At 40.6% G+C, this 13,742-nt stretch overlaps 1 protein-coding gene across 1 annotated transcript in view; it reads left to right on the top strand.

The window, feature by feature from the left end:
• Nucleotides 1-1,102: 1,102 nt before the first annotated feature.
• The window catches only part of LOC124711658 (fatty acid-binding protein, muscle-like), a 32,371-nt gene continuing 19,731 nt past the window's right edge, over nt 1,103-13,742 (top strand). The window contains exon 1 of the mRNA XM_047241846.1: nt 1,103-1,265. Within this exon, the coding sequence (XP_047097802.1) occupies nt 1,187-1,265 (79 nt within the window). The 5' untranslated portion in view covers nt 1,103-1,186. The remainder of the gene's footprint in view (nt 1,266-13,742) is intronic.

Below are 13,742 nucleotides of genomic sequence, written 5' to 3'. Positions count from 1 at the left end.
TATCTTCTCTCATATGGTGTGCTGTGGTGTCTACCTAGGGGCCATTTCCTATTACATTCTCCTGTGGGTGTTTTAGGCTCACGTTCTTACTTGTCACCATGATTGCAGTATTTTTACTTCACACATTTATTTTCTTCATACAGCTTCACAATCGCTATAGCAGGGACACGAGCCGTTTGTAGCGGCCTGTCCTCACAAAGGGTGCCTAATCTCCAACGAGTGGTTTCTCAGACTGCTCTGCTTTCTAATATAATGTTCTGGTCATTTTCATAAAACGATCTACGCCTTCTGATTCTTCTGCCGCTTTGTGCAAATACGAGTGCTTGTCGCCAAAGTTTATTAGGCGTTATATGCTCTTCAGAGAGTGTGTCTTCTCTGCAGGTAGTCCCCCACACCGAAATTCCGTGGTCAGAAATTGTTCATAAGGAAAACCTGTACTTAACGGGTTCATTCTGAACGAAGAGTTAGGAATATTCTCTTATTGTGAACTATAATGCACCCAGTCTTTGATTTATCTTCTGGCGGACTTCTGCTGATTTCCTCTGGCACGTTAATTTGCTGTCCATGACGATTCCCAAACACTTGGCGGACGTTGTCTAAGTGATATGACCAAACAGCTGTATCTGCGGGCCGTGCATTGTTCTTCTCCTAGCCAATATTACAGCTTGTCTTTTGGACGCATCTAAGCCTATTCTCCATTTGTAAGAGCTTGTTCCCGAGACTTGACAGTCATCCTTGAGTAGTTTGTGCATTGTTTGTGGCCATCTTCTTCCAGTGAGTATGGTGACATCTTCAGCAAATACGACTGTTTCTAGTATTATTGACGATTTGTGGCAGGTGTGAAGCGCCGGTGGAACAGAGAGTCGGGCCGAGAGTGGACCCCTGCGGCACTGTGTGTGTCGACCTGTACACATGCCTTCTTCGATACGGAACTGATTGAGAAGTTCTGTCCGCCAGGTATCATGCCAGCAGCTTCACTTCCATAGCAGACGAGCGCGGAGGCTTAAGCCGCTTTGCGTAGCGTCACGTGACCTCCCCCTCCCAGCTTCCAGCCATGCCTACGCCCACGCCATCTCTACATACACCACGGGAACTACGAACGCCAAGGACATTAGTCTGTAAGCGTGTGTACTCCTGAACATCGGTTGTCGCAGTTTTCACGCGTTTCCAGCGAAGTTTCAGCGTCATGTCGGTGGACGAATTTGTTGGCCGTAAATACAAGCTCGACAAGAGCGAGAATTTTGATGAATTTTTGAAAGCGCTTGGTAAGTGATTCTTTGGTCTTTGTAACTCCTGCTTTTTAACTAGACCCACGTACTTACCGTAGAGTGTTAGGTTTCAGATCTGCGTGTGCAACATGTTCGTAGAAATTCTGATACATTCTTTCCGGTAATTCCTTTGTGGTTAATTTTACCAAAGACAAAAAAAGCAATGGATTAATACATGACTCTTAGTTGTCCTATTTTCATTCATGTAAGAGAGTCCGGCTTGTATGCGTTTGTGCGACCTCTTATTAAATGCAATTCTCTCTCTGCGGGCGTCAGTCTTAGTGAGCTGAAAACATTTCCGAGCTCTCTTCTAGAAAAAAGAAAAAAGGTTGTTGTTCCTGAGTGATGGGGCAGTCTTTCTTCTAATAACTGCTTGTTAATCTTGTCATTCCACATTCTGAATAGTGCAATAAGCCTATAGTGCAATAAGCCTATCATTATTTGTGTACGTTAGAGTTACCTGTTATTATAGTCTTCGAATCGGAAAATATTGTGGCATAGGCTGCGTAAAGGTGTCTGTTGTAGGCATACTGGTGTTTTCCGATGAGCGTATACAAGCATCCAGTTTCAGGTAAAAGTGTGTGTGTGTGTGTGTGTGTGTGTGCTTGTTTTTCTTACTTATACACGTGATTCTCGCAAGCTGTCATGTGTTTAATAGTGCGATCATAACATAATCCATAATTCCTTGTCAATCGGAAAGCGGTGAAACTTGTCTTTGGAATTGAGTTGCTGGTAATCTGACTGTCCTAACTTTTCATTTGAATCGCAAGGTTTCGGTGGTGTGATGAGGCTGGTACAGATCGTAATCTGCATCTACATCTACGTGATTACTCTGCTGTCCACAATAAAGTGCTTGGCATAGGGTTCAGTGAACCACCTTCAAGCTGTCCCTCTACCGTTCCACTCTCGAACGGCGCGCGGGAAAAACGAGCACTTAAATTTTTCTGTGCGAGCCCTGATTTCTCTTATTTTATCGTGATGATCGTTTCTCCGTACATAGGAGGGTGCCAACAGAATGTTTTCGCAATCGGAGGAGAAAATTGATGATTGAAATTTCATGAGAAGATCCCGTCGCAACGAAAAACGCCTTTGTTTTAATAAATGCCACTCCAATTCATGTATCATGTCTGTGACACTCTCCCTTATTTCGCCATAATACAGAACAAACTGCGCTTCTTTGTACTTTTTCGATGTCATCCATCAGTCCCACCTGATGCGGATCCCGCACCGCACGGCAATACTCCAGAATAGGGCGGACAAACGTGGTGTAAGCGGTCTCTTTAGTAGACCTGTTGCACCTTCTAAGTGTTCTGCCAATGAATCGCTGTCTTTGGTTTGCTCTACCCACAGTATTATGTATGTGGTCGTTCCAATTTAGGTTATTTGTAATTGTAGTCCCTAAGTATTTAGCTGAATTTACAGCCTTCAGATTTCGCGTAATCAAAATTTAGCAGATTTCTTCTAGTACGCAAGTGAATAACTTCACATTTTTCTTTATTCAGGGTCAATTGCCACTTTTCGCACCATACAGATATCTTATCTAAACCAATTTGCAAGTCGTTAATCTGACGTAGTTTCCAGTAATTGCTTGCTACATTGTGCGGTCATTCATTTTTCTGCGAGGTGTCTGTTCTCCAGCGGTGTCACTTTAGAACAGCTGTGATGTTTACTCGCGAGTCGAGTTTGATAACAACGGTAGTGGTGCTTTTATAGTAGCACGAGCATCACTCCATTGTTCCCCCTTAAAGAGCTTACAGAAATTACTCTCATTTTTTGTGGTGGAGGAACATACTTAGTAGATGTTCTTATTCCTCCTAAACACAAAAGTGATGAGAATAAGCAAAAAGGCAGCTCCGGTTAAAATAGGAAAAAAAAGATAGAGCAAGTAAAATCTCTGTACCTGGGAAATTTAGTGATGTGGAATGGATGCCGTACAGAAGAATTATGGAGGAGGATATCTATGGGAAAGAGAGCATGTACAAAATGGTGAAGCAGTTGCTAATATCTAGAAGAATTCCAATGAGGCTGTGGAAAAGACCTGCTACGTTTTATGCCTGGAGTGCAGTGTTATACAGCAAAGAATCATGGACAGTTAAAAAGAAAGAACAAAAATATCTAGAAAGTTTTGAAATGTGACTGTGGAGAAGAATGCTGAAGATGAAGTGGACGGACAGGAATAAAAATGAAGAAGTAATGAAGAAAATAATAGATGAAAAAATATTATTGGAAATGACCTGAGAGAGGAAAAATCTCGGCTGGGAAACATACTGCTTGGGAATCGTCTGTAACAAAGAGTTATATAGGGAAAAAGTGGAAGGATTGAGAAGAAGGAGTATGAAGAGAATTGCAGTGGTGGATGACATTAGACGAGAACGGACACATAAAGAGATGAAGGAAGATGCTCAGAAAAGGGCACGATGGAGAGCCGTAAGGCAGATACACTAAAGAAATAATGCCTACTAACAGGAAGGGTAACTTGCTGGTTGGAATCGTATTCACACAGACATGAATTCGTTTTTCCCGAAATGTGCTGCCGGTTGGAATCAATTTTAAGTGTCCCAACGTGTGACATTAGAAAACTGTAAAGTAAATGCTAGCTTACAGGCACGTAAATTGTCCAGGATTTTACTGTTAAGACCGGCATTGTTTACAAGTTTTTGTGTCAGGTAGTTTCGCAGTGAATAAACTTGTCAACCAGTAACTGGATTCCAGAACAATGGCAAACAGTTCCGTACTTTATTATTGCCGATAAATGGTTCTAGTTACAAGGTTTGTTGCCCTGATCATGATCACAGAGAGTCTGCACATTGAAAAACAAATAGCTAGTCTCGGCTTCGTAAAGGTCCAACCCGTTATCAATAGCCTCACCAATACTCGCCATTAAATACTGGTTTAGTTACTACATTATGCTGTTACTATTAATAAGTTCAGTAAGGATTATCTAGCACTACAGATATTCCATACTTCAGAAGTGAACAGGCAGTTTTTCAGTTGATGTCGAATAATTTTTGTTAGTGCAGTTTTATTTTAATTCCGTTTGGAAATGCTGTAAGCACTAACAAAACAACCTTTAAAATGTCATGTCTTCTCATAGAAAATTAAGCTAAGTTCTCATGTGATGAATGCAAACGTTAGATGATTTACAGTAATTTCGTGTGGATCCATCTCCAGTAATGCGATTAAGAAGGCAGTAGTCCATGACTGTCAATTCTCCTTGTTAACAACCAGTAATGGATTCAGTGCATTGTGTGAATGGAACTGTGCGTCAGTATTCACCAGGTGCCAGCGGCCTCTGTGTTAAGCAGATTAGCGACTGAAGGTCTGGGGCACTCCCTTCTCCCTGAAGTAATAAATTAATGAGTCAGTAGCCGGTCAGCAGTAAGGAATGGAGAAGGCAAGGGGTAAGCAATCCATTAAACGTCACAATGATTATTCTTAGTATTAGTGTCCTGGTTAAGCACAAATTTAGAATTTTTTAAATAAAATCTTTTAATATTCACGAACGCAAGTAAGCAGCATTAAGTGATGACTATTTTAAGCTGATTACACAGCTATTTTCAGATTTGGAATAATAATCGAAAATTGCACTAAGGAAGTCTAGCAGAAAAGAGTACATAAACCTTCATAATATAAGCAAAAGCTCAACTACACACCAGTTATAAAAACATATCTAGTGTTGGTTCGTAAAATGGGACCAAGACACAACGTCTGCGCCAATTGGCGTTGTCAATGTTATCATTTACTGCTCTACTTTAAACGTAAATATAAGTACTGTAGTGCAGCCAGTTTAATCTTTAGAGCTGTCAGCCAACTTTAAATGCAATCTTCAGCGCTTTCAGCTAAACTGGAAATTCTGAGTCCGTTATTTTTCATCTGAAAAGCGAAACGATCAATAAAAAATACGAAGTGCGACTTGTAGCTGTTTTCAAGAACTTAGCGTATGTAAGAAACGAATTTCAGTAAAATTCGCCACTGAGATAAAATATTAGGTATGAAACTTCCTGGCAGATTAAAACTGTGTGCCGGACCGAGACTCGCACTCGAGACCTCTGCCTTTCGCGGGCAAGTGCTCTACCATCTGAGCTACCCAAGCACGACTCACGCCCCGTCCTCACAGCTTTATTTCTGGCAGTACCTCGTCTCCTACCTTCCAAGCTTTACAGAAGCGCTCCTGCAAGTCCCAAGAAATCAACAGAGACGTCACTACTAAATATTAAACAAAATGCAATAAATCAAGCACAAATACACAGAGTACAAACCAGTCTTACAAGTCCGCAGTTATGTACAATATTTTGCATACCGTATAGTTACACTAGTAACTTTTCAACAAAACCGTGTTATATACGGAAATGCTAGTGGATCAAAAGAGGCCGGCCGCGGTGGTCTCGCGGTTCTAGGCGCGCAGTCCGGAAACGTGCGACTGCTACGGTCGCAGGTTCGAATCCTGCCTCGGGCATGGATGTGTGTGATGTCCTTAGGTTAGTTAGGTTTAAGTAGTTCTAAGTTCTAGGGGACTGATAACCACAGCAGTTGAGTCCCATAGTGCTCAGAGCCATATTTTTGGATCAAAAAGTACGTGGCGCGTATGCAGACTAATCGGTTATGTGTTTCCACGCAGGCCCACAATAAAGGCAACATACCGATAGTGGCGCAGTAGAACAAATAGTCACAAAAATTGTAGCAAGTAATACATGAAATAAAATACCACAAGAAAACAGTGTATAAAGTGCTTGATTAGATAATGCGCAAGAACACTTAGCCGATTAGTCTGCTTACAACTCTGAATGGGCCACATACCACTAGACCATCTAGCATTTCCGTACATAACATGGTTTTGTTGAAAAGTTACTGTTGTAACGATATTGTATGCAAAATATTGTAAATTAGTGCCGACAGTAAGATAGTTCGTATTCTGCGTACTTGTGCTTGGTTTACTGCATTTTGTGTTCTATTTTGTGTTGACGTCTCTGTTTATTTCTTAGGCCTTGAGTACCTAACATCTCAGCGGTATAAGTGCAGTTATTTTATTGAGATACGACTCTTATATGAGTTGACACCAATCATTTTTTTATGATGAGTATGTAATTGGTCTTTCGATTGCATTATGAAAGTTTATGTAATCTCATCTGGTACTCTTCCTTAGTGCAATTTTCTGTTTTTACTCCAAGTCTGAAGATGGCTGCATAATCAGCTGAAACTAGTCATCACTTAATGTTACATACTTAGTTCTCGACAGTTAAAAGATTTTATTTAATTTTGTAACTTTATAGTCGCTTATCTCCATGCTGCCTATGTCAAGAATTAACATCATGGTTGTGAATGCGCTTGAAGTAAAATATTTTCTATTCAGTCCTCTGCTCGGATCTCTGTGCAGGAATGAGCGATGGAAACGGAAACTATCTGATCTAAACAGTTTTTTTTATTTATTTCAAATGACATCAAAAATATATTACTTAGACTGAACAATAATGGTGTTAATAGTAATACAATAGGTAATACAATATACATAAAGTACAGATAATTTAAATTACATTCATTCTTAATTAGGGAGGTCTTAAATTAAGTCGATAAGATAATATTAGCCATATAAACAGAATAAATTTGAGAAACACTTGGCTGAATTGCACATAAAAGAAAGAAAACGTTATTATTATATACGGAATAGATGTTCTAAGATTGTAACAGATAGGAAAGGCCATTAAATATTTTCAACTAATTGGTTGTAGATGGGTATCTGAAGTTTCCATCCAGGAGGTTGCATCCTCATAGACCTCATGTATACTCGACTTGGTTCCAGCATACAACCGTAGAGGACATTCTGTGACTATGTGGTGTATTGCTGGTCGCTGGTGTGCGCAGTCACACTTGGCTCTTTCAGCGATTGCCCTCTTGTGCTTCAAGTCCTGACATCTTCCGTGTTTGATGCGTATACGATTTAGGACAGTCCACAACCTTGTAGGTAGTTGAAATACAGGAGAGGCTTGTGTATGATCTATAATGACACTTCAAGAGCCATGACTCGCTGAGAACCACTCATCCCACCATGTTGTTTCTGGCTGGAATGCTTCAGAAGTGAGCCTTTTGCCAAGTCTCCAAGAGAATTGTCTAGACAATAGTACACTAGCAGACTAGCCTGCGAGAGGTGTACCCCTGGCAACGTAACTAAGTTACGGCTAAACAGTCAACAGATACGTGCTGATGGACCTCTGGTGATCCACAATCACCTCAGCATATCCCAGCTGTTAGAACGTACATAGGAATCTAGATAGGAGGATTTCACAAAGAATGCACAGTCAATGCCAGAAAGTGAGAAAATACACAGTGGCAATCAAGAAATTAAAAGGATGAATATCATGGTGATAAGTGAGATGAGGTGCTTGGCTCCAACTATTGCGACCTTGCTACTCGTGGACGTTTGAGGGAGAATTTCATCATAGAGTAGGAGGGTTGGGGGATAAATCGGTGGCAAAATGCGTCACTAATTTCGAACCAGTGTCAGAGAGGATGTTGTTCCTTAAAGTAGGACAACTTTATTTTATCTACTTATTGGCAATGAAGCATTTTGCCCTTGCGATAACCTTCAGATTAATCTCGGGGTGTGAAATAACATTGTGAGGCATAGATACATTAAAAACTGGGGGATGGGAGTAGTTTGAGGCAAAGTGCCATGCTTTGTAGTCATCTCCACATCTATCAATAACTGTGAGTTTATGTAAGAAGTAATGGCCGGCCGGTGTGGCTGTACGGTTCTACAGTCTGGAACCGAGCGACCGCTAAGGTCGCAGGTTCGAATCCTGCCTCGGGCATGGATGTGTGTGATGTCCTTAGGTTAGTTAGGTTTAATTAGTTCTAAGTTGTAGGCGACTGATGACCTGAGAAGTTAAGTCGCATAGTTCTCAGAGCCATTTGAAGCCATTTAAGACGTAATGTGGTGAGCAAACATCCGTTCTTTAATGCCAGCGTACGGCATTAAGATAGAAATTGTAAGGAAATGTGGTCCTCTCGTCATTAGTCAGATAAAAGCATAAGCTATTCGAAACAGAAATGAAATACCAAAGAATAACTACGATATGTATTGAAAAGAGGAATTATGGCCAACAAACAGAAATACTTAAATGAGGTTACATAACACGGAGCCAGCCGTTTTCTGGCGCACACAGCATGGAGCGCTGTGTACAGCGGACGAAATGTAAATATAATGCGGTCGAGAACACGAGATACGTCAGACCTCGCAACCGGCCACACAAACGTAGAGCCGTAAAGGCAAGATTACGTAATTGTTGTGACAGACATTAAGGGTAAATGGCATTGGTTTAACCAACGTGCTTAAGAAAACCGGTTGCACAGCTAAGTTACATGCGCGGAAAACAAAAAATTAGGCAAACAATAAAATTATGAAAATTAAATTAGTGCAGGTATAGTGATAAAATAAGTGCAAAGATGCAAGCTGTGTAGGAGTTTGAAATTGTTAAAACCTGCCTAACAATAAAAGTTAAAATGAGAGTGAAACGTAAGTCAGAACATAAAATACCAGTTACAAGAAAAAGGGATGAATAAGGCAGGGTCACATACACCATAAAGAAGTAATGATGGGTTAGTATAATGAGTATCGTGATATCATAATAAAACTCGTTTCTGGTGACCAATTGATTATTCAGTAATCTACCTTTCTCTGCACCGGAGTGTTTAAGAATTTCTATATCCTGCAAAAGATTTAGCTTCTTACCTTTTGTAGGTGCTATAGAATACACGTAAATTCTTCAATGTCGGGGGGCCGGTGACCACTAGATTTTAGGTAGTCAGCAAAAGCCGAATGTTGTTTAATCTGTTCTTTGTTGTTAAGTAAATGCTCACTAAATCGTGTTCGAACCTTCCCACCTGTGTAGCCCACATGTGAAGCTATACAGTCGACGCTCTCATTTGTATAAACCCCAAAGTCACCGTATTTGTCTTTGGTCGATAGATCATTGTGAATGTACCGCTACTGGTCTTTATTTGTCGCCGAAAAGGCGATGTCCACCGCATATTTGCTAAATATCTTTGTGAGACCACAGGATACTCTGCCTACAAAAGGGATTTTGACAAATCTAGTATTAGCAGGTAACAAACCTAGAGGAAATTTAGATTCTTCAGGTTTCTTTTTTGTTGATAAAGATCATCTATAATATTGGGCTTGTATTCGTTGCTGATTGCAATTCGTCTTAGGTTTGCTAATTCTTTCTCGACGAAAGACTGACTTAGGGGAAATTCTGTGCTATGATGAATCATTCATTTGAGAAAACTCGTCTTGTGAAAATATGAATATCAGGAAGAGGAAGGAATGATTGAATCTCTTGTTGGTTTGCGAAAATGTCAAATTTGTGACTGCCTCCCACTAGTCGTAATTGCAGATCAAAATAATTTATTGAGAACCTTGTTTGCCATCCATTAACTTATGAGTGAAGGCCATCTGAGGGTGTAGAAAATTAAAATTTTCAACTAGTCCCTAGAGCTCTTCCACAGTACCGTCAAAGATAATACAAATGACGTTGCAGTAACGCCTACAGAAAATATTCTGCTTGGATCCATCTGCGCCGTTCTTAAAATAACCTCGTCCTAAATGATTAACAAAAGCACAAGCAATGAAACCCGCCACACGGCTACCCATGTTGTGTTGCTCATAAAACTGCTTATTGAATGAAAAATAATTGTATGGAGTGGTTAATCTGTGCAGTCATCTGCCCCGTCTGCAGTGAGCCGATGCTGTCTAGGGAGACTGTTTTTGGTAGCGATGAAAGTCTCAGTAATGGTGGTATTTACATGTAGATGTTTTATATCTAAAGACACAGAACGCAGTCAGAAGGAAAGATTTTGTCACACAACAGATTAACCGGTTGTTCCTTGTTACGAATTGCAAAATTTTCTTCGAAAACAACGTTTTGTTGCAATAACTGTAATAAATATTTAGAAATCAGTTCTCCTGGGTTTCCTATCCCATTTGGAATGGGTAGCCTGGTTTGTGAGTCATCACTTGCGTAGGAGCCTTGGGTTTCATGACTTCCATCTTTGGGGCTACATCAAGGTCTGTGATATTAGGGCAGGCCTCGAGACATGATTTTAACTCTCTAGCATATGTCTCAGTTCCGTCAACATATATTTCTTGAGTGCTATTGTCTTCAAAAAAGGAGAAGATTTTTGCTATGTAGTCTTCTTTGTAAAGAACAACTGGAGTATTACGCTTGTCAGCAAGAATTATCATTGCACCATGCGATTTTAGCTTGTCATTGATGGCATTATGTGTAAGATATTCTTTATTTTCGAGACTAGTGTAAGCAACCTCTTTGATTAATTCGCTTGCTCTACACGCTATTTTTACTTTGTTGACCGTACTGCATGCGTTGCCATCAAGTGAGATTTTCAAATTAGCATCTGTGGCTGTAGTGATCTTTTAATTAAGCCTCGGTTGAATGCAACATTTTAAACCTTTATTCAATAGCTGCATTTCTTGTGTACTGAACTCTATCTTAGTTATCTTTACCACCCGCTCGGCAAAGGGCAAATGCTTTTCTGTACTGTCATATTGCTTCGTAGTGGGGTGGTACCCAACGTCTTATAGTTTATGTAATTTCTAAGCATGTGTTTGAGCGATCGATTGGATAGTTTCTCAAAAAACATAATTAACGACTTTAGGAAAATTATCTAGAAGATCACAGGACCAGGCGCCCAGCATGGTATTTTACATGAGGTTATTGTTATTTCAAATAAATGCTAAAACAGCACAGGTAAATATTGTACAAGCGTATGCCCCTCCTTCTCAACATAGTAATGAAGAAAAAGAAAAATGAAATTCTCAGATTACAGATGTCATACATTACCAAAATAATACATTTTTATAATATTGGAAGATTATAAAGCAAAAGTACGGAAAAGGCCGTTTGGGTAACCACATTGGTCCTCATGCACTTGGTGAAAGAAATGAGCATTGTAAGAGGCTAAGTATCTTTTCTGTTGAACATGAAATAGTCCAAAAAGATTGTACACCTGGCAATCACAAATTATAACACTGATAAATTAAGCCGAGACCAGATTAATCGCATCATAGTAAATGAAAGATATAGGAACAGTTTTGAGTCAGATCAAAACGTTTCGTAGAGCTAAGCTACAGTCAGACCACAGTCCTTTGATCGGAGTTTTCAGGGTAAAATTAGGAAGTATCCAGAAGAATATGACAGTAAAATATGGTATTAGTAGATTGAAAGAACTGTCGGTCACAGATGACGTAAAAGCCGAACTGAACTAAAATGTCAGAGCACCATCTAACGTTGCAAAGGTAGAAGAAATAGGAATTTTATTAAACGCAATGTGTACATACTAAATTTGAGTTATACTTTCACCAGTATTTTGTCAATGTTCTTAGTGGTTGAGCTCTACTTTCGCACTTCACTGAATGCAATTTGGGGCTGGCTTGTTGCACAGTTTACAAATGCTGTTCTACTTGTGGTCGTGGTATGCCCCCTCTTACATATCTTCCCCATGGAACCCGTGGACGGCAAAACTGGTGAACAGGCGACAGCGTCGGAAGTTCGGTCCTTTGCATGTATCTGAATTTACGGTTGTTTCCATGATTTACTTCGATACCTCCCTGGCATCGTACTGTATCCCCTGTATGCCTGCGTCTCTGGAAGATAGAAACATTGTCTAACGTCTTCTACGAAGAAAGATTCCTGCGCTGTTATGTGGGTGTAGCTATTTCCTCTGAATTTTGAAACTGACAAAGCTGGTTCTAAGAATCTGATTTTAATATTCTCCAGTTTCTTGAGTTTTTTCAACGTGAGATAGTCCCGTATTAGTTGAATTTCGTATGTGGCAACTGGCATAACTTTGAGCTTTAACAGCGGTATCGCAGATGACATGTATAAATTTTGTAGCTTAGGATGTCGTAAATGGCTTTTGTAGAGGCTGCCGCTCGGTCTTGTTTGCAGAAAGAAAGTGAGTCTAGTTGTTTGCAGCGTTACTCACAAGTACAGGGTGACTCAAAAGTCTGTTAACATTCTAAAATGCACTAATTCACGGAATAATGTAGGTAGGGAGGTAAAACTTGACAACTTGCCTGAAATTAGATGGGGTTTCACTGAAACCAAAAACGAGCGGAAAAATTGACAAGAAGATGTCGCAGGACAGCAGCACGTCGGTAACGCGGTATGGGAATCGTGTGTACAATGAACTGTGGTTAGAGAGGGAGTCATATCATTCGTAGCCAGCCTGCCTGATAAATACCTGCTGGAAGGTACGACTTTTATGCAGGTTGTTGCTCCACACCATATCGCTACAGTGCGACAGATATCCTGCTCACGTCCTCTGGTGAGGATCGCGTACTGTCTTGTTTGACATCACAGGTCCCCAGACCTCAATCCGTGTGATCATTATTTGTGAGGATACCTGAAGTCGCAAGCTTAACACGATCGTCCGATGTCAATAAGGATGCTAAAATACAACAACCGAAGGAAACTTCTCACCATATCTACTGATATGTGCTGTGTCTTCCGAACAAGACATAGCCAGGGAAAAAGCACCACAGGCACAAAGATGAGAGCTCGTGCCAGTGCCATAGAGATTCGCCACTTGCGCGAGTTCCACTAGCGCCACAGACGGCGCTGAGGATGAAGATATCGACTTTCGTCTCGGCCAATTGCCAGCCGAGTACAAGCCGCCAATGACTGGATGACAACGGACAGAAGCCTGCTCGGAAGATAGAGCAGATCTCTGCCACTTGGCTATAGATCATCGTCCAGGGACAGGAAGTGTTCTTTAGTGAACTCTTAGAAGTGATCAGACAGTTGTTGTAAATTGCATTTGCTATGTACTGTGAACGATTATTTGCACTTAAGCATTCAGGGCCTTTTTTGTGTTATATTACAAGCAGTGTGCAGACCTCACTATTTGACCAGTCACAAAGATAAGAAAACCTTTTTTGACTCATTTGTGTGACTTCGTTACTAATTTGTTGGAGTGTCGTAGAACCTTCGTTCTCTAATCCTGTTACCTGACCCTAGAGCATAGCTATGTAATAGTGGAAGGGTGAAATTGCCTTAGCGGTGTACTGTACCAGAAGCCGTTTCACCGACTCACAAACTCGTCCTATCGTAACAACTCGATCTCCCCGGCGGTGGCGACGAGGCCTTTACAAAACTGACGACGAGGGCTTACAAAAATATGCAGTACAGTGCTGTTCAAGGCACTGTCACTCGACTGAAGGTATTGCTGACATGCTGAGCATCTGTTGTAAAGAACATTGTCTTTGCTAAAGATCAGTTGGTGTGCTAGTTATTGCTTTTGTAGCACATAAAGCAACATATGTCTGCCATTTTGTGGCCTTTTTTGGTTTCATGAAGCTCCATGTCATTTAAAGCAGCTGTATCAATGTTTAGCTCTCTACCTGTATTATTCCGCGAAGTACTGCATTGTCATGTTTTAACCCTACTTTTGGGTCACCTT

This window comes from Schistocerca piceifrons, chromosome 8, assembly GCF_021461385.2.
Source record: "Schistocerca piceifrons isolate TAMUIC-IGC-003096 chromosome 8, iqSchPice1.1, whole genome shotgun sequence".
NCBI lineage: Eukaryota > Metazoa > Arthropoda > Insecta > Orthoptera > Acrididae > Schistocerca > Schistocerca piceifrons.
The sequence above is the reverse complement of the archived record's forward strand: the minus strand, read 5'-3'. Positions and strand labels throughout refer to the sequence as shown.